Source organism: Muntiacus reevesi, chromosome 3 (assembly GCF_963930625.1).
Source record: "Muntiacus reevesi chromosome 3, mMunRee1.1, whole genome shotgun sequence".
NCBI classification, from domain to species: domain Eukaryota; kingdom Metazoa; phylum Chordata; class Mammalia; order Artiodactyla; family Cervidae; genus Muntiacus; species Muntiacus reevesi.
Window position 1 is genome coordinate 190,620,268 of NC_089251.1, and position 21,302 is coordinate 190,641,569.

The window sequence follows — 21,302 nt, forward strand, 5'->3', positions numbered from 1 at the left end:
GTTAATACTTGAAAATAGGTTTTTCCTTAAGGTACTTATATTCTCAAATTTGTTTATCAACCTTCTATCAAAGTAGCAAAGATGTTAACTTTATTATCAACACTTGTCTAAATAACAGCATATCTGGTTGGAAGTTGCCAGACATGGATCAATCTGATGAAAGGCTTTTCTCTTTGATTTCATCTTCATATTAGTTCCTTTCAGTTTTCAAGTTTAACTAAAGTTGGCTCTTACTAAAAAAAATACTATGTTTATTGCAATATTCTTTGTATATTGTTATACTGCCACAATCAAAATTATATCTTCAAAGATTTAGGGGCTTTAAAAAAACAAGATCATAAAACTGATTATGTTTTAACCATGTTGAAAATGGTTTTTCTAAAACTCAGCTGAAGATCTTGTACAACCCAGAGACCCTGCTTTGCTTTACTAATTTGGAAGAAAAGTAACATAATTCTTGCATTTCCTAATGTCATATGTCAGTGAATGGAAATAATAAAATTAATCTTAAAACTCCACTGTTTTTGTAATTGAAACCATAAAACAGTAATAGACAACAAGACAATGGAAACTCAAACTGAAAAAAAGATGAAAGTTTCACTCTGATGGGCTGATGATTCTTATATGTATCCTGTTCCAAAGTGCTCTCCAAATGTCTGTTCACATCACTTATCACAAGAACAGTGACAAGGAGCAAGTATGCAATCTTCCCATGTGACTTGACTGTTTCTTAGGTCACTTCAAAAGTACTGCGAGTCAAACTAACCTTTCAATATAGGTCTACACTATAAAAGAGATCTGGATTTTGGTCTGATATCAAAATACATTTCCATTTATTTCTAATTAGATTTCAAAGCCAAACTAACTAAAATGTAGCTTATCTGGAAAAATTTCAAAATTTTTCTGTTTAATGCTAGGACGGAAAGCATAATTTTTTTAAAAAGAAGTTAAAATGCAGAGCAACTGAACTGTAAGATTGCTTTTTTTTTTTAATTTGTTTTTATTTGTATTGGGCTCTAGGGGATGGGATGGGGAATACCTCTGTAAGTTATGTCCTAGGAAGATGTCCATTCTAACTTTCCTGGGATAGCTTTCGGAGCTTTTTCTTTTTCTTTGAGCCACTGCTCTTGCTGGCAGCAGCCTCTTCAGGTCCACTGCTGAGTGGCTCCTCCTTGGACAATTTCCACTTTTTCTTGGGGATGTGCAGCACTTAAATATTTTTATCTTTGTGTTTCATGTTAGAATTAATATGCTCAAATTGGGACAGCGGCATTTAGTTATCAGTATCATTTCAGATCGGAGAAGGCAATGGCAACCCACTCCAGTACTCTTGCCTGGAAAATCCCATGGATGGAGGAGCCTGAAGTCCATGGGGTCGCTAAGAGTCGGGCACAACTGATAAAGAGCATTTGGAAGTCTTCAGAATATATCTTACATGATTATCTATTTATCAGCTACAATGGAAAATTCAGAAAACATGCCAGATTAAGGTCATTAAGGTCAATCATTAAGGTCTCTGTTGCTTCCCTAAGATTCCTTGCTTATTTGAAGTAGCCTCCTATCTCCTTGTCCATGAAACAAAGTCAATAAACTAGAGTTCATTAGTAGAAGACCTCAGATAATCATTGATTCCCCTCACTTCTTCCCCCCCAAAATTATGCTGGATGAAACTATCTTACTCTAAAACAATGGGCTTTCATCCTTAGAAATATCTTATAAGCAAATGGACTAACAGCATGATTTTAGACTTAATCTTAATGAATGCAGCATGAAATATTTGCTATTAGAAGCATTATGAGTCTGCTATCATGAAATACTAACTTTTGTCTTTTTAGGTTTAAGTAAAACAAATCTATATATGTTTTGGGTTGACTATTTCCTCTTGTACTTTAGTGAAAGGTTTAAAGGTAACTCAATATTTTTCCCAAGGTACATTTTAAAAGACTTATTGTATAATTAAAATGAAAATCACTTAGTCTTTCTGTTCATAACAATGCCATTTGAAAAATCTACTGATCCACAAATTAAGGCTATCATGCTTTACCCTGAAATGCAATTAAACAAAGTCTTCTATAGAGAAAACAGAAAGAGCATCAATAAAACTAAATGTCAAATCAAATTGAAACAAAAGCCCTGAATTTTCATTTTGGATTTTTCCCAGAAGCTTTTAAATGGAAGAAAAAGGGTAGGGGAGGGGGAAGAATGAGTAAGAGAAAGAGAGAACATTAAGAAATCCTGATAACAGAGACTGCCTTAAATTCTGCAGGGAAATGAGAATATGATATCCTCCTAAATTGGCACCATTTCAAATTGTGTTTCTACAAGATTAATGAAATGAGAAGTGTTGTTTCAAGCTTCATGTCATGTCAGACAATATAAAACTAACATGCCCTTGAGTTAATCAGAATGGTCTATTCAGCGTAATCTCCAATCCAAAAGCTTCTCAGCAGGATGGAAAGCGCTTCACCCTATGCAGGGTTTTTTTTCTGGTTACAGTATTGACTTAATAGTAGAAGGAGTAAGCAGCTCTGGTGAATATGTATTGCACACATTTATTATTTTTAATCTACACACAATGTTTTGAATTTAGTTAAATGCTGAAATTTTCCAATAAAAAAGAATGTAGTATGCCCTCATTTTCAAAGTGAAAAAAGAAGTGCAATTATGTCTATTACAGAGGTTATATTTTATACTTTTCATATTATGGGATTACAAATCATTTCCTGTTACAGAAATGCAGTCAATTTTGGGGTAGAATTATGTAAGGGACTGAAACCATATATATTGTGGCAGATATGTATCCTTGTCATTAGTTATGTTTTATTACGATATATCTGATCTTAAATCAATCCTTAGAATAACGTGAGTAAACACTTCCTAATGCTTCTTAGTTAGGGTGACCACATATGAAAGAACCTTCTCAGCTTCCAACTCAGTTCAATACAAAGATCGCCGTCAAATCCCTTCTTGAATCAAGTGCTTAAGGTCCCAAAGGTAGTAGCGAGTTGTGGGGCTTATATGAGCTGATGCCAGCCCTGCCCGTCAGCATCCCCCGCGGAGTAAGCACTCACCAGGCACTCTCCCGTGGCATCATCACAGGATTCCGCGTGGCCGAAGCATTGACAGGGCTCACAGATGCCACCAAAAATAGTGCCATTAACTCGTCTGTGCCTGGGCCAACAAGACTGAAAGGAAAACATGGTCTCAAGTTAGTCTCAGGGATTTTTATTTTTAAAGGTTACTTTCGTCTTTAGCAGATAAAGAAACATATTTCGGTAGCAAACCCAGCAAATGTGCATGTCAAAGCGTTGCCATTATGGAGACATGGCTACAGAGCTATTCCTCCTGACCTGGGGCTTCGTACTGACCTTAGTGTTACTGGCAGGTATGGGATTAGAGGAAGCATTAACTTGATGACTCTTCTGAAATAGCAAAATAAAGCAGAGATATAAAGAATTGAACCATGACAGTCTCAAAGTAAAAAGCACAGACAAGAAAACGGAAGAAAAAGTATTGAAAAGAAGCAGCCAACATAAATGGACTCTTCAGAACCTTAGCCTCCTAGAGCATTTAATGTCCTGTCCAAGAATTGTAGATTCTCACATGCAAACTGCCCTTAACTCTGTCACTTTCAGAAAATCTTTGCAATCATCTGGAAAAAAGGTAGCACTCACTCTTACATTTGATCACCTACATGGCTGACTTCTACACATATATAATTTATAGTTCTCATTCTCAACTTCTTCCATCCTATTATACTTTCTCAAATTTACACAAAATAGTTTATGATTTATTTACCATACATTCCTTAGATATTTTATTTTATGATTTGATTCTCCTAGAACTCTAGTTATATCCATCATTCCTTTTTAAAGTGCAAAACACTTATACAAAAATAGACTTCTGATTAAAAAAGGGGTATGTGGGTCACAGAGCATCTGTGTGTCATTGATGGGTTTCAGCTCACTGTCGTGTTTAAGTATCCCTTCTGCGGGGGTCATTATCAGCTGGACAGGGTACAAAATAAAGGGGGCAAACACTGCAACTCTGCAGGAGCTCATGATCTCCCTCAAGTTAAAACTGCATCTTGTGGGTTATTTACTATATTTCTGGGTGGTTAACTACAACACAGTATATCATGAAAAGGCCTTTTTTTTTCCTAGCTGAGAGTAGAAACAAGAGAGAAACCACTGAGGTAATAAAGAATATAGAATTGTGCTGTGTATTGTTGGAAATGTTCCTTCTGCCTCAGGATATGAGGATTCTTAAATTTGAACATCAATAGCAAAGACATAAAAAAAGGATGATCTGATACTTCATATCCTAAAGGAAAACAAAAGCAACTTTCTTCTTAATTTGGGCAGTATAGAAAAGAAGGTGCCAATTTTCTAACCCTTTCTAATAATTTTTCCTCATTAAAAATGTTGTCACCCTAGACTCATTATAGAATAGATTTTATAATATAATATATATTTCTAAAAACTGGTGAAGCTATATATTCAAAAGGGAGTAGAAATTAAGGGTGCTGATAATAGGGAGAGAACTGGTTTACTGTTTTGAGGAAAAATATGCATAGGATTGTCATTAACGAGATATATATATTATATACAGGTATATATATATAATATATAAGATATATATATACACACACACACATATATATAGCAAGGTATATATATATATATATATATATATATATATATATATACACACACATATATATCTGCAAATATATTACTTATCCTACATCCTCTTTAAATTTCCCAACTCTTTATACCTCTCTCTTAGCCAGTGATTTCATCTCATTAGTCACAGAGAATATTGAAGGCAGTGGAAACTATCTTTCTACTATCAAATACACAAGCATAAGCCCATAGTTCCATTAGTCATATTTCCCTCTGGAAAAACGGGGATGAGGCATGCAGAATTCCTCATACTCTCAAAGGATTATCACTCCACTTGTAATTCTTTTCCCAATATACCTACTCTGTGCTGCATCAATAATAGCTTTCCTTTCTGTTAGATCATTACTATCAGCTCAAAAATATGACTTGTATTTCTGTAAAAAATTAGCCAACAGAAAAAAAGACAGAAATACTCTCTTAATATCCCATAACTTTCAATTGCCTACCTATTTTTGCTTTTAGGTAAGATGGCTCTAAAATATCTTTTCTTTCTCATTTCCCTTCAATGGTTCACTCCATCCTCATCTGTCTTGTGCCATAGTCACTGGATTAAAACTGCTCTTGTCCATGCCACCGAGTTCCAGGGAATCAAATCAAATGAACAATTCTACAATTAACATTTTATTTGATCTCTCATCAAGCTATGGTTTAGTTGATTCCTATCTCCCTCAAAAGCCCTCTTCTCACAGTTTTCATGATGTCCCGGGTTCCTGCCCATCTCTTTGCTATCTCCTCTGCTTCAAATCACTTCTCATGGCCAGGAGCTCTTGGGGGCTTAGTCATTTCCTCTTTTTTCCTCCACACTTGCTCCCAGATAATTTTATTCAGCCGTCTAGTTGATGATTTCTTCCAAATACATATCTCTAGACCACACAGACATTCTGAGGTCAAGACCTACATATTCTAACTGGACGTTGACAATATACTTCATAGCTCTTCCAAACCCAATACTTCTAAAATGGGTTGTTGATTTTATCATCCCCACCATAGGTGTACCTTCCCTCAGTTTTCCTCAGCTAAGTAAATGGCACCACATTCAACTGCTCAGACTCGACATCTGACTCATTCTCAAAATCATTATTACTTTCAATGTTCCCGTGGCATGTCTATCAGTAAGACTGATTGGTTCTACTATCAAAATCTGTTTAAAATAAACAACATGTCTTTTCACATCCTCTGCCATTATCCTAACAAACCTTTATCATCATTACATTCTAACAAAATAGCACATTAACCATTTTACTTCCTGCCATCCCTGCCATATACAGTATGTTCTACACACTGTAGTTATAATGACTTTTTTCAAAAAATTTCGCTCAGATCATGGTATCATATCAAATGGCAACCCACTCCAGTCTTCTCGTCTGGAAAACTTCATGGATAGAGGAGCCTGTTGGCCTAGTTCATGGGGTTGCAGAGAGTCAGACATGACTGGGCAGCAGGAACGGCAGTTTTCTTTCCATTGCATTTAGAATACTACTACAAATTTTTAATCATGCATGCAAAGCTCTGAATGGTTTGGCTCCTCCAGGCATGTCTTGTGCTATGCTCTCCTTGCTTATTAAGTTCCAGCCATACATGCCTTCTTTCAGGTCCTTGCAGATTCCAAACTGTGTTTCACCTCCTCATTGGTTCCCTTTACCCAAGAAGACCCTAGAGCTCAGTTGAAATGCTACCACCTTAGACAGTCTTCCCAACAATCTTTCATAATGTAGTCCCTTCCATCTAATCTTCCTACACCTGTTCTCAGAACCTCTATCAAGTCCCCCTGCTTGTTGTCTTCATGGAATTTATCACATTTATTTATATTTTCTTTCTGGCATATTGTCTAGTCTACCATCAAATGCAATGTCCTTGAGGTCACAGACTGTATGTGTGTTGTTCAACATATTACCATCCATATCAAGAGTTTTAATCATCTCAAAGTACATTGTCCTCAATACCTGTTAGCTAAAATGACAGTATGAAAGCTTCTATGAAGTAGTTAATATTTCCATCATGTAGAAGAGGAAACTGAGATTTTAATTAAAAAAATTTTTTAGTACCTAACTTTGCTTTCACTTCCTCATCTGTCTCACTTCTTAAGTGAAATGAACTATGACAATTCTAGGAAAGTATGAAAATATTTGAAAAATAAAATGTGTAGGGATTTATAAAAGGTAGAAATGATTAAAAAATTCTGAATCAACATTTATGGCCCCAAGGAAAACAGAAAAGAATGATTTATCATGGAATCATATAATCTGTTTTAGGCAAGCTACAATTAAGATGTTAATACTTAGGCCACCTGATGTGAAGAGCCAACTCACTGGAAAAGACCCTGATGCTGGGAAAAATTGAGGGCAAAAGAAGAAGGGGGTGACAGAGGCTGAGATGGTTGGATGGCATCACGGACTCAACAGACGTGAATCTGAGCAAACTCCAGGAGACAGTGAGGGGAAGCCTGGTGTGCTGCAGTCCATGGGGTCGAAAGAGTCAGATATAACCTAGGACTGAACAACAATAACAATGGTGTTTGGAGTTTACTCAGCTCTTAAAGGATCTGGGAATATCAGTGGTAACAAAACTAGAATGTCTGTGCTTTCAAACTCAGTAAAAAAGCAAATGAAATCAGGAAAAGATATAGACAGATAAGAGTAAGCTAAGCGACAGGAAGCTTCGATAAAGAAAAGAAAGGATTATTAAAGAGTAGAAGAAATGAAGAGGCCTGAGAGAAACTCCAGAGTTTGAGTTCCTTGGATTCTGATTTGATTAGTTTCTTTTATGGATTCCAAGGTAACTTTATTTATCCATTATTGTGTGAGAAGCACAGGAAGCTTTTCTTATCCTTCTGCTTCTTTGTTCTGACTTTTCCACACCCACTTGCTTCTCTCTTCCTACCTAATTGTTACCATTATTTAGTTTCCAAGTTGAGAATTTTCCACCCCAGGACATTTTCTGTGACCTCTCTCACTACTGGAACTGATCACATCTTTGAAAGATTACTGCACTCATGTTCTGTACCACTTATTGGTGCCTTAATTCTATAGGGCTGTGATCCAATTTATCATAGGTATGTGTTCTGTTTTCCTAAACAGACTGTTAGCTCCTTAAGAGTAAGAACTGTGATGTAATCTTGATAATCCCCTCTGCCCCCCTAGGGCGGAATTTACCAAAGATTCTCAAGAAATATTTTGGTGAAGGAAAAGAAGAAACAAAATGCATAGCCAATGAAGCAGTTCTAATATAGACAATTTTAGATTCAATGGGCATTTGAAATTTGTACAGAAGATGAAGAGCACTGAGAATCACCAACGTGGGACCAAGTGTGAAAGCCAGAATATAATAAGAGTGGTTTATTTCAGTTGAAATAAGAGCTTAGAGGTTCAAAGAGAGCTTTCTGGTTTGAAATAAAAACTGCTAGGTTCTTAATCAAAGAATATGTTTCATCAAATACAGCATATATTTTATATGTGAAATCAAATTTGGGTTGACAGAGCCAATTCATTTCCATTATTATTTTTGTATTCTCTATATGAATTTTTAAAAAGTGATGGCAAATTACATTTAGTTTTATTTTTAGATAGGTGAATCCAAGCTCAGTTAAAGAAAACACGTCTGACATGAGTATGACTCTAAGCCCTGTGTATCCTCTGGAAGCAAGTATTATTTTAAAATACAAGAAAACTGAAAAGCAGGGCCTAGGGTATTTCTGTAAATGGCTTAATGGGGTAGTGTGCTGAAGTGGAACATCTTGGTACACTCAGATGATTCCTTAAAGGCACCATTTTTAAAGAATTTAAGCTCCTATTTATATGCAAGTCATGCCCTCTATCAAGGAAAGGGTGCTAATATTTTTTGAGCAGATTTCAAGTAAAATCAATTTTCAAACTACCTAAAACATACATAAAAGTAAATAAAAATTATTACCTTAGAAGGACACATTGCAATATTAAGTAAGGACCATGAATCTAGAATACTGAGACAACAATAAATATCTCAAACTTTAGGCGCTAAACAAATCAAAGACCGGTAGAAAATTTTCCGAATCAAGGTATTTCTTCCGTATATTATGTTCTTGACATTTTAAAGATTGAGTCCTTCAGATGACTGTGACTTGGTTGTATTCTTAGGAATAAAGTAGAGAAAGAATGTGGTACATAGGATTAAAAAAATGGAGAAAGTGAAAAAGAAAAGAAATAGTGTTTAATTCCTCTCAAGTACTCAGGTGGAAATGAAGGAGAAATATATTGAAATAGTATTCCAACACCATTCATCCCATTTTATCAACAGATTAACGAGAAAACAAAAACTAACAAAAGCATCAGATTTTTAGCTATTATGTCATAAGGAAAAATATGATTTCAAGATGACATCATATGAGTAACACTCTATATGAAAGTCATGACTTTTGGCAGACATTGAAGTTCTTCAAGTAATAAGACACTATCACTTGTGCAATCCTTGATGAGAAAACTAAATTCATTTTAGAAAGAACTTAGAATGCATTGAAGCTATATTCTTGCAAACTTACTTCACAGGAGGAGCCAGTATACCCGGGTGGACATTGACAAACTTCCACAGCTGTTGCAAAGCTTCCGTCAGTAGGATAGGGGACTGCAGATTCAAGGTCAACAGAACTCAGCCTGAGCAGAAGGAAAAAGAGACGGTAAATAAGCAAACAAGCTCCTAGGTGTTACATCTCTTGAGGAATAGTACAGGAACAATGATGCAAATATAAGCACATGTTTATGATGAGAAAGAAGGCAAATGAATATTACTTGAAGTTCTGGCCATTCATCATAGCAGGCAAAGTCAGCCCAGTTAAAAGTGCTCATAACCACAATCAAATGCTGAAAAGATATAAGACCATTCTTACTCATTTCTTGGTTTTTGGCTATATGTTTTCCCTATTTTTTTTTTTTTAGATAGCTTAAAATCATAGTCGAAGGAATTTTTAAAACAGGAAATAGTCATATGACTGATTTATTTTTAATAATTAAACTAGAAAAACAGAGGGACACAATATTCAGTCCAATCTTTTAAATTCAAACAAAAATGCCTTTTCTCAGAAATAAATCTGCATATTAATAGGTAAAAGTGAAACTTTATCAAATGTTCAGTTATATTAGTTAGATCTATTTTCCTAAATTGTTTTAGGCCTAAATTAAATTCACTGATTTCTATATTTATGAGTTTCATTTTATTGGTACTTCTGTACAGATCTGGTGATTTTAGCAGAGAGATTTGGTATCACTTGGTATTTTGAGAAAACGCTGATTTGGCCAAATTGAAACTGCCATTACATAAAATGGTATATATGTATGGTGTGTGTATGTATTTCTTCCAAAATATGCAACCAATATACATTCACAACTTAAATAAATGTCATCAATGTCTTATTGGCTATTCACTTTTTCTTTTTTTAAAGAAAATACAAAATCTTCACAGTTAAGAACACAAGCTCAAGAGCCAGAGAGATCAAGATTCACATGCTGTATCTGACATTTACCAGTCCTATAACCTAGCAGAAATGACTTAAAATCTCTAGGTCTCAAATGTCAACTATGTATCAGAGATAATACAAGAGTCCATACATAATTAATTGATTAAAGGATTAAATGAAAGAATGAATGCAAAGTTCTTGATGTAGTACCTAACTCATGTATGTGGTCATAAAATGCTAGGCATTTTATTAACATACATTGACTGTTAAAATCAAATCAAAATGACTACACGAATAATCTACAGGAAGATCCCCTGGAAAAGAAAATGACAACCCACTTCCAGTATTCTTGCCTGGAGAATTCCATGGACAGAGGAGCACGGTGGGATACAGTCCATGGAATTGTAAAGAACTGAACATGACTGAGCCGCTAACAACAGCAAGACTTGATAATACCTTGGAACATGTGTAAGTTCATACATAATTGAGAAGCTGAAAAGGAAAAATCATCTTGAAATCATAGAAAACAAACATTTTGATGGGAAATGCTATAGGTACTGGGTGCTACCTGGCATTCTCTAAAGACAACTGAATTATATTTACCTACAGATTGACTCATTTGACACCATTTTTTGGATGCTTTCTTCTCTGGGGGTCACAGTTAAGACAGCTTGGCAGAAGGTTCTAAACTGGCAAGCATTAAAATTCACTGTTTTACAGCATTCAGGTTACATAGAGATTTAAACAAATTTTCAGGCTTTTTCTCCCACCAAATAAACTTGTATATAAAGTGTCACTGGCACTATTTTTAATTGAGATGAATTTCACATAACATCACTTTAAGGTGGCATTTAATACATTCACAGGGTGGTACAACCACCATCTCTGGTTCCAGACATTTTCACTAGCCCCCCCTTCCCCCTCCACAATAAAACCCTGTGTCTATCAAGCAGTCACACTCTATTCCACCATTTCCTCAGTTCCTGTCAACCGTGAATCTGCTTCTGTCTCCATGGATTTACCTATTCTGGATATTTCATACAAATGGGCATATATAATATAAGACTCTTTGTGTCTGACTTCTCTCTGTTAGCATAGTGTTTTCAAGGTTCATCTATGTTGTAGCACATATCAATATTTCATTTATTTTTATGGTAGTAATATTCTAAAGTCGCTCAGTTGTGTCCGACTCTTTGTGACCCCATGAACTGTAGCCTACCAGGCTTCTCTGTCCATGGGATTTTCCAGGCAAGAGTACTGGAGTGGGCTGACATTTCCTTCTCCAGGGGATTTTCCCAACCCAGGGGTTGAACCCATGTCTCCCGCATTGCAGGCAGACACTTTACAGTCTGAACCACCAGGTAAGCCCAATATTCTATTATGGTGGTATGAATATACCACATTTTCTTTACCCATTCATCTGTTGATGGATGTTTGGTTATTTTTACTCTTTGGCTATTGTAAATATACTGCTATAAACATTTGTGTATACATCTTTTGGAGTTCTCATTTTTAATTCTTTGGGGTATATAACTAGGAGTGGAATCTCTAAATGTGGTGATTCTTAATACAACGTAAGGCTTGCAAGAGTTACTAAAATAAAGATACTACTTGCTTATGTTAAAATGAGTTTATAAGCTAGTTCTTAAGAAAAGAGAGTCTGATGTGTCATCTCTAAACCTAGCCTGATCACCTCAATACACACTCAACACATTTTTATTGGATGTTTGAATCTATGGATGGATAGAAGGACAGACGAATAGTGGGCAGACAAAGAGATAGATGGATAAATGGATGGAAACAAGACTAAAAACACACCATAAATGAATAAATAAATGGATAGAGGAATGGAATGAAATTATATTACGAATAGTGAGTAACATACTCCAAAATAATACACTGAGGTTTAACATCCATATTTAGATGAATAAAATCAGACAAATGAAAGAAAAATTACTTATTTGATCTAACAAAAAAGATAAATTGAAAGCTGTTAGCATTAGGCCTTGAGGTCAAAGGCCAGAACTCATCTGAATTTATTGTGACATCTAATTGCCTGCAACTAATGGACTGTCACATGACAAAGTTGCATTTCTGATCACTTTAATTTCAGAAATAGATGATTTCATGATTACTATATTAGTTGATAGTGAAAGGACAGGGAAACCTGGTGTGCTGTAGTTCATGGAGTCACACAGTCAGACACGACTTAGTGGTTGAACAACAATACTAGTTCATTGGACTTTCCAGGTGGTGCAAAGAACCCGCCTGCCAATGCCAGAGACAAACAGATGATCCCCTGGAGGAGGGCTTGCCAAAGCACTCCAGTCTCTTGCCTGGAGAATCCCATGGACAGAGGAGCCTGGTGGGCTACAGTCCATGGGGTCTCAAAGAGGACACAATGGAAGAGACTTAGCATGCAAGCATACTAGTTGATTATCATATAAAAGACTGTATGCTTACTATCCAGGAGCCTGGTCAACTACATATAGATATAGTCCCAGGACAATCAACATAAGATTAATAAACAAAAAATAAGAAAGAGTATTCACACATGCTAAATTGAACTATTTTGAATCCTAAAAGATGATGCTGTGAAAGTGCTGCAGTCAATATGCCAGCAAATTTGGAAAACTCAGCAGTGGCCACAGGACTAGAAAAGGTCAGTTTTCATTTCAATCCCAAAGAAAGGCAATGCCAAAGAATGCTCAAATAATGCACAATTGCACTCATCTCACACACTAGCAAAGTAATGCTCAAAATTCTCTAAGTCAGGCTTCAACAGTACGTGAATCGTGAACTTCCAGATGTTCAAACTTGATTTAGAAATGGTAGAGGAACCAGAGATCAAAATTGCCAAGATCCATTGGATCATCGAAAAAGTGAGAGAATTCCAGAAAAACATCTACTTCCACTTTATTAACTATGCCAAAGCCTTTGGATCAAAACAAACTGGAAAATTCTTCAAGAGATGGGAATACCAGACTACCTGACCTGTCTCCTGAGAAATCTATATGCAGGTCAGGAAGCAACAGTTAGAACTGGACATGGAACAACAGACTGGTTCGAAATAGGAAAAGAAACATATCAAGGCTGTATATTGTCACCCTGCTTATTTAACTTATATGCAGAGTACATCATGAGAAACACTGGGCTGGAAGAAGCACAAGCTGGAATCAAGATTGCTTGGAGGAATATCAATAACCTCAGATATGCAGATGATACCACACTTATGGCAGAAAGCGACGAAGAACTAAAGAGCCTCTTGATGAAAGTGAAAGAAGAGAGTGAAAATGTTGGCTTAAAACTCAGCATTCAGAAAACTAAGATGATGGCATCTGGTCCCATCACTTCATGGCAAATAGATGGTGAAACAATGGAAACAGTGACAGACCTTATTTTGGGGGGCTCCAAAATCACTGCAGATGGTGACTGCAGCCTTGAAATTAAAAGACGCTTGCTCCCTGGAAGAAAAGTTATGACCAAATTAGATAGCATATTAAGAAGCAGAGACATCACTTTACCAATAAAGTGGTGCCAACTGTCTGGTCAAAGCATTGGTTTTTCCAATGGTCATGTATGGATGTGAGAGTTGGACTATAAAGAAAGGTGAGTACCAAAGAATTGATGCTTTTGACTGTGGTTTTGGAAGAGACTCTTGAGAGTCCCTTGGAGAGCAAGGAGATCCAAGCAATCCATCTGAAGGAAATCAGTCCTGAATATTGAGTGGAAGGACTGATGCTGAAGCTGAAACTCCGATACTTTGACCACCTGATGTGAAGAACTGATTCATCTGAAAAGACCCTGATGCTGGGAAAGATTGAATGTGGCAGGAGAACGGGATGACAGAGGATGAGATGGTTGGATGGCATCACTGACTCAACGGATGTGAGTTTGAGTAATCTCTGGGAGTTGGTGATGGACAGGTAAGCCTGGCGTGCTGCAGTCCATGGGGTTGCAAAGAGTCAGACACAACTGAAATGAATGAACTGAAGTTGCTTCAGTCATGTCTGACTCTTTGCGAGCCTATGGACTATAGTATCCAAGGAGAAGGAAAAGGCAACCCATGCCAGTATTTTTGCCTGGGAAATCTCATGGACAGAGAAGTCTGGTGGACGACAGTAAATGGGGTCGCAGAGTTGGACACTTCAGTCAAAGCAACCAAGCGTGGACTGTGCTAAAGCAACATTTTAGAATAGAAAGAAAGCAAATGACTACATTAAGAAACAATTTAAAATGGAACAAAACAAAAACATTTTCAGTGAACTACCAACTTTCATTTGTCTTTGAAACAACAGATGTTCCTCTTCTTAATCTATGTAACCATTTTGAGCTATGAGAAATTTCAGCACTCAAACATCTTTCCTAGCAATATTCCACATTAGTATTCACCGAGCAGTCCCAATGTTCATTAGGTTCTGATATTTGTTAAATGGGATTTTAATGTGTTTAATAGTTTCTAGTGTTACTCTTGAAGACGTCTGCAGTTTATTCTTTTTCCCCTTTCAATATGGTCATTTTCTTTTCTTGATACAGGCTGTATTCATTAAAATACATAATGCTGGTAGTAATAAAGTATTGCTGGAGATGCACGAACTGTCAAAGATTTGTCAAATGTTCTAGCCATTTCTTTCTAATCATTATGAAAGGGAAATACAGATAAGATGATGGATGAAGAGCAAAGGCATGATTATATAAGCTATTATTGAAAATATTGGAATCATATAGGAAACATTGCCCCGGTACCAACTTAGAGAGTGCTCTGTATATTTTTTTACTATATTTTCAACCAGAGTTAGATATATCATGCTTCACAAAAAAGGGGAAAAAAAAAATCAAATTATTCTTTAAATAACAGGACATTTGATCTTAAAACCCTTTTAAATAATTATTTTTTTAATTCACTTTTTTTTTTTAAATATAGAAAGACCTCCATTTAATTCTACTAAATAAATGTTACTTTGGGTTTGTTCAGTTCAGTTCAGTTTAGCCGCTCAGTTGTGTCCAACTCTTTGCGACCCCATGAACTGCAGCACGCCAGGCCTCCCTGTCCATCAAAATTCCCGGAATCTACCCAAACTCATGCCCATCGAGTCAGTGATGCCATCCAGCCATCTCATCCTCTGTCGTCCCCTTCTCCTCCTGCCCCCAATCCCTCCCAGCATCAGGGTCTTTTCAAAAGAGTCAACTTTCGCATGAGGTGGCCAAAGTATTGGAGTTTCAACTTCAGCATCGGTCCTTCCAATGAACACGCAGGACTGATCTCCTTTAGGATGGACTGGTTGGATCTCCTTGCAGTCCAAGGGACTCTCAAGAGTCTTCTCCAACACCACAGTTCAAAAGCATCAATTCTTCGGCGCTCAGCCTTCTTCACAGTCCAACTCTCATATCCATGCATGACCACTGGAAAAACCATAGCCTTGACTAGACGGACCTTTGCTGGCAAAGTAATGTCTCTGCTTTTTAATATGCTGTTTAGGTTGGTAATAACTTTCCTTCCAAGGAGTAAGCATCTTTTATTTTATTTTATTTATTTATTTATTTATTTTTGGAGTAAGCATTTTTTAATTTCATGGCTGCAATAACCATCTGCAGTGATTTTGGAGCCCCCAAAAATAAAGCCTGACACTGTTTCCACTGTTTCCCCATCTATTTGCCTGAAGTGATGGGACCAGATCACATGATCTTACTTTTATAGGTAAAGATTTTATTGTTGTTCAGGGGCTTTGTTCTATTTCATTTTTGATGCAACACAAGATGATGACTTAGAATTTCCTTTAGCCTCTGTCTTGTGAAAGTTCCACAAAGTACCACTCAGTTAATGAAATCTAATAATTTTTATCTCATACCTAAAAAGGCAACAGAATCATTTACAAACTCAGTCAGTGTCTGAGTGAGCTATCTTGGTATGAGCTAGACATTTCCCCCAAACATTGTCAGTCCTATGCCAACTAAGGGAAATAACAAACAGAATCTACTACTGTTGCAAACCATTCATCAAATATATACTAAATGCTAATATGGGAATTCATATTTCTTTCTCCTTAGTCCTACCCATATGCATTGTGCTCACTTCCACTGTACTCTTAACATATACCACAAACATACATCTGACTTTGATAATGGACTATATCTTGTTTGAATTCACTGATCATTTACCCATCTTTGAATCCTCTTTCCTTAGCCTAGAACTATCCCATCATAATAATTGCTGTGTACTGAGTGTGCATTATAATAATTATCACTTCTGTGCATTATAATGGGAACTTGAGACATATCTCCCTTAAGTATCAATGAAATAGGGAGGTTTAGTGGGGAAGAATATGTCTGCCAATACAGAGACACAGGTACGATCTCTTGGTCTGGGTAGATGCCACATTCTGTGGCGCAACTAGGCCCGTGTGACACAACTACTGAGCCTGTCCTCTAAAGGCCAAGAGCCACTAGTACCGAGCACACGCCGCAACTACCGAATCAGTGCTCCCGAGAGCCTGTGCTCCACGAGAGAAGCCACCGCAATGAGAAGCCCACGCACAGCTAGAGAGTGACCCAGCTCTCTGCACCTGGGGAAAAGCCAGCGCAGCAACGGAGGCCCAGCACAGCCAAATAAAGAAATAAATAAAATTACATTTTAAAAACTCAGTGAAACCAATGCAGTGATCATGTTTCTGCCCACATTTACAAAGGAAGAACCCGAAGCTCAGAGAAGTAAAGGGCTTTGTCTATATAATACTGTCTGCAAATATCGTGCAGCACAGGCTGAAACCAAAAACCAGCGGGTAGCTTGTTGACCATCATTGTCTCCCACTGTACAGCAGGCGAAGCTCAGATGTCTCAGATACACCGTTTGCTCACTGAGCATTCAATCTTGAAACTTAGGTGTGCTGCTGCCATTTTACAAAAGAGGAAGCTGAGATTCAAATACACAGGGAAGGCACTCAGTAAATGCTGGCAGACTGAATAAGTCCAATATTACAGAATAGATTTGGGAGGCAGTGAAAGGCAATGGGGGAAAAAAAAACACATGTTGGTATAAAACCTGGCTGAACCTCTTCCCCAAAGCAAGTTATAGAAATCTTTTTAAGATCATTAGAGCCTTCATTGCAATAATTTCTTCAAATGTGATTATCTGGATTATTACTTTCATAAGGTAGAAGTATACTATCAAAAAAAAAAAAGTATACTATCTGCACTATTTCTATAATCATCAAAACACTCCTTTGTTTATATGGATTTTTCTAGATTATTTATTGGATAATTTATTAGATAAATTCTGTGTAATGTTTTTGATACTGGGGGGGGAACACTCTTAAAAGTCATATGAAAATGTCTAGCCTTGGAGAAATTTATTTTCAAACAATAAAGATATATGGGTTGTATCACAATAAAGTCACAATGGGCTCAGTTACGCTGGGCTAACAAACAACTGAATTCTCAGTGGCTTATCAAAAAACAAAAGTTTACTCATGGAAAATCCTCTATGGTTCTGGGTAACCTTTCAGGGCAGCTGACCTCCACGTGCTGTCAATATTTCAGACTGTTTTTATGTTGCGGTAACTGTGTAAGCTCCATAGAGTCTCCTACAGGTAATTCAATGCTTTTCTAGGGTTGGGAGTGGGGACAGTAGCACAGAAATAATACATCACTTCAGCTACATTTCATTGGCCAAACCAAGACCTATGATAACATCTACCCTCAAAGGAAATGCAATATTTCAAAAGAAGGAGATTAAAAATTTGATGAATTGTACTAAAGTCTACTATAGGGTATAAGGTCTTCCCTGGTGGCTCAGATGATAAGGAATCTGCCTGCAATGCAAGAGACCCAGTTCAATCTCTGCGTCGGGAAGATCTCCCGGAGAAGGAAATGGCTACCCACCCCAGTATTCTTGATTGGAGAATTTCATGGACAGAGGAACCAAGCACTTTACAGTCCACGGGGTCACAAAGAGTCGGACACCACCGAGTGACTAACACTTTCACTTTCACAGGCGATAAGAAAAATATCAAGTTAAATATCAAGGATTGCTACTGAAACTAAGGTTTGGAGAATTTAAAGGAGAAAGATTCACAGTTAAGTTGATTTCTCTTACATTCTTAAAGAAAGAATGAAAAGTTTTCCATTTTTATCTTCATTTATTAATGAGTTCAATGAGAAGGAAATCAATTCATTTTATCACATGGGCTCCTCAGTACTGTGGAAAAGAATAACAGCAAAAATGGTCTCAATTTTGAAATACCAGTCCATTCTTTATTCTAGATATCTTCAAGTCTTAAGGGTAGTTGGAGAAAATGGTACTTCCTAGAATGTGCAGGTCAGATGGAAATGCTTCAGATTTGTGTGCTGACTGGCCATGAGCAAAGCACTTTTGCTTTAATTCCATTCTCATAGTGACTTTTTGACACTGACAAGCAATTGTCCTCCTCATTTTACAGATGAGATGACTGAAATCCAAAGAGATCTAAAACAGCACTTATGTTCACAACTATTAAACAGCTAACTTGAAAACAGAAGTCAAGATTCTAACCTGCCGCCCCATTCTCCTTCCACTATTCAATTCCAGTTCCTCTGTATCGGGAGGAACATAAGCCCATTTGCTGAGAGAACTACCATGGAAGTAAATCCTCCTTAAATAATTCTAAACATGAATTTCTGTTGTGATAGCTTCAATTTACTTGCGCTTACACACAAGCCGTATACCAAGTTGGAAGCCTACTGTGCAAGACAAGTTGAAATCAATTCAACTGATGTTTTACAAATAGGACTCAATCCACTCATAGATCAGAGATAAATAAAATATAACAAGCTTACTGACTCTAGATTCATGCTGGCTGGTGGCTCACCTGAGTGGATAGGAGTTTCACACACAACATGGCTTTGACGCCTGAACGATAGTGCCCTGAGTGATGTAGACTGCGGAGAACAGCATCACTTACATGGATGAGTTCCCGCGTCGGATCCCACAGCCATGCTCTGTGAACATGTTGCTCATGTATGGTTAAAGCTCAGAAGGCTCAAACAAAGCCAGTGATTTTAAGATGAGTAGACACTAAAATTATCTCACATGAATCAGGGAGAAAGGCTTTGGATTAACTAGTCTGAGAAGCAAGGCTGGCAAAAATAAACAAACCCCTCAGCCACTTTTTGTCAATTTGCTTGTCATTTATTTTGAAATCCAGAGGACTCATCTCTTTGTACTCTTTAAACATCATGACAGTCTCTATTTACTTAATGTGAAAAAACATAATTAATTCCGAAGTGCTGCTTCTCATCTTCACGGCATTTTAACCCAGCTTCTAGCAGCATTGACTATGCAAAAGAGGCACATTGTTTGGCAGTGGTTCTGTTTCTGAATCTGTGATTCTCTCCTTAGGGAGATGGTAATGATGATTACACTTAGTTGAAATACTACAAGTGAAAGACAAACTAGACAGCACAGGCAGATGAAGGGGGTGTGGAGCAACAGCAATTAAAAAACCCTCTTGCAGATAAACCAGCACTGGAGACATTGCTATGCCGATGGGTATGCCAAGCTGTCGGTTTGGGGTCATATTTGATCATCTAATTTAAGCTGCTTCAGGACAAAATTGGACTTGCCAGGTGGCATTGGTGGTAAAGAACTTGCCTGCCAATGCAGGAAACCTAAGAGATGCTGGGTTTGATCCCTGGGTCTGGAAGATCCCCTGGGGGCGGGCATGGCAACCCACTCCAGTATCCTTGCTTGAGAATCCCATGGACACAGGAGCCTGGAGGGCTACAGTCCACAGGGCTGCCAAAGTCAGACACAACTGAAGTGACTGAGAATGCACACATGCGGAGAATATTGCCATGAAGTTTGTAAGTCATTCTTTTTTTTAATGGAAAGCAGCCTTTAGGGTGCCTCTTATGGACATGTTTAGCTCACGTTGGGGAGTTCTCTCTTTAGGGAAACAAAACAGAGAGTAGAAAGGGATAATCCCTTGAAAGTGTTCGAGGTAATGAGCACTTTACATAATTATCACATATACTTTTCACAATTACCCTGAAAGGTAGGCACTATTATCTCCACTTCACATTTGAAGAAATCCAGTTTCCATAAGGACCAACCACTTGCCAAAGGTCACACATACAATAAGCAATAGAGCTAACTGAATTCTTAGTCTTACTTTCCTTGATATCATGCAGCCATTATAGTATTACAGTGTTTCACAAAAAAACTTGTGGTTATTCAAATGAAGGTACTTATATCTCTCATTATCAACCATATACTATTGTCACAATTTACTGAAGGAATTAATGGAAGAAAACATTTTGCAAACCACTTTCTGAATATGGGTATCCTGGAATTATATCACTTTACTTTTCCACTATTTGAGTCATCATAAAGGAGACTGTGCTTTCCAGTATCACATTTCTCAGTATAGGGATCATTTTTATTGCATGGTCTGGCAGAACTGAGAATCATCAATACTGAAAAAGGACTAAGACAAATTCATCGTGGGTAGGTAAAATTTTAAAGATCAATAGAAACACTTTTCAGAAAACCAGTGCTCCATCATTAACTATTTTTTTTTTTTTTTTTAAATATTATTTTATTAGTTGGAGGCCAATCACTTTACAACATTTCAGTGGGTTTTGTCATACATTGACATGAATCAGCCATATAGTTACATGTATTCCCCATCCCGATCCCCCCTCCCACCTCCCTCCCCACCCGACTCCTCAGGGTCCTCCCAGTGCACCAGGCCCGAGCACCTGACTCATGTATCCCACCTGGGCTGGTGGTCCGTTTCACCATAGATAATATACATGCTGTTCTTTCAAAACATCCCACCCTCACGTTCTCCCCCAGAGTTCAAAAGTCTGTTCTGTATTTCTGTGTCTCTTTTTCTGTTTTGCATATAGGGTTATCGCCACCATCTATCTAAATTCCGTATATATGTGTTAGTATACTGTAACCCAATGTTCATCGCAGCACTGTTTATAATAGCCAGGACATGGAAGCAACCTAGATGCCCATCAGCAGATGAATGGATAAGGAAGCTGTGGTACATATACACCATGGAATATTACTCAGCCGTTAAAAAGAATTCATTTGAATCAGTTCTAATGAGATGGATGAAACTGGAGCCCATTATACAGAGTGAAGTAAGTCAGAAAGATAAAGAACATCATTAACTATTATTTGAAGATGGCAAACCTTAGGGATCTTC

At 37.2% G+C, this 21,302-nt stretch overlaps 1 protein-coding gene across 1 annotated transcript in view; it reads right to left on the bottom strand.

The window, feature by feature from the left end:
- Positions 1-21,302, bottom strand: part of LAMA2 (laminin subunit alpha 2) — a 673,037-nt gene that overhangs the window by 287,094 nt on the left and 364,641 nt on the right. Inside the window, exons 15-16 of the mRNA XM_065931349.1 lie at positions 9,199-9,310; positions 3,072-3,185 (exon numbers count right to left, since the gene is read on the bottom strand). Coding sequence (XP_065787421.1) covers positions 3,072-3,185; positions 9,199-9,310 — 226 coding nt within the window. The remainder of the gene's footprint in view (positions 1-3,071; positions 3,186-9,198; positions 9,311-21,302) is intronic.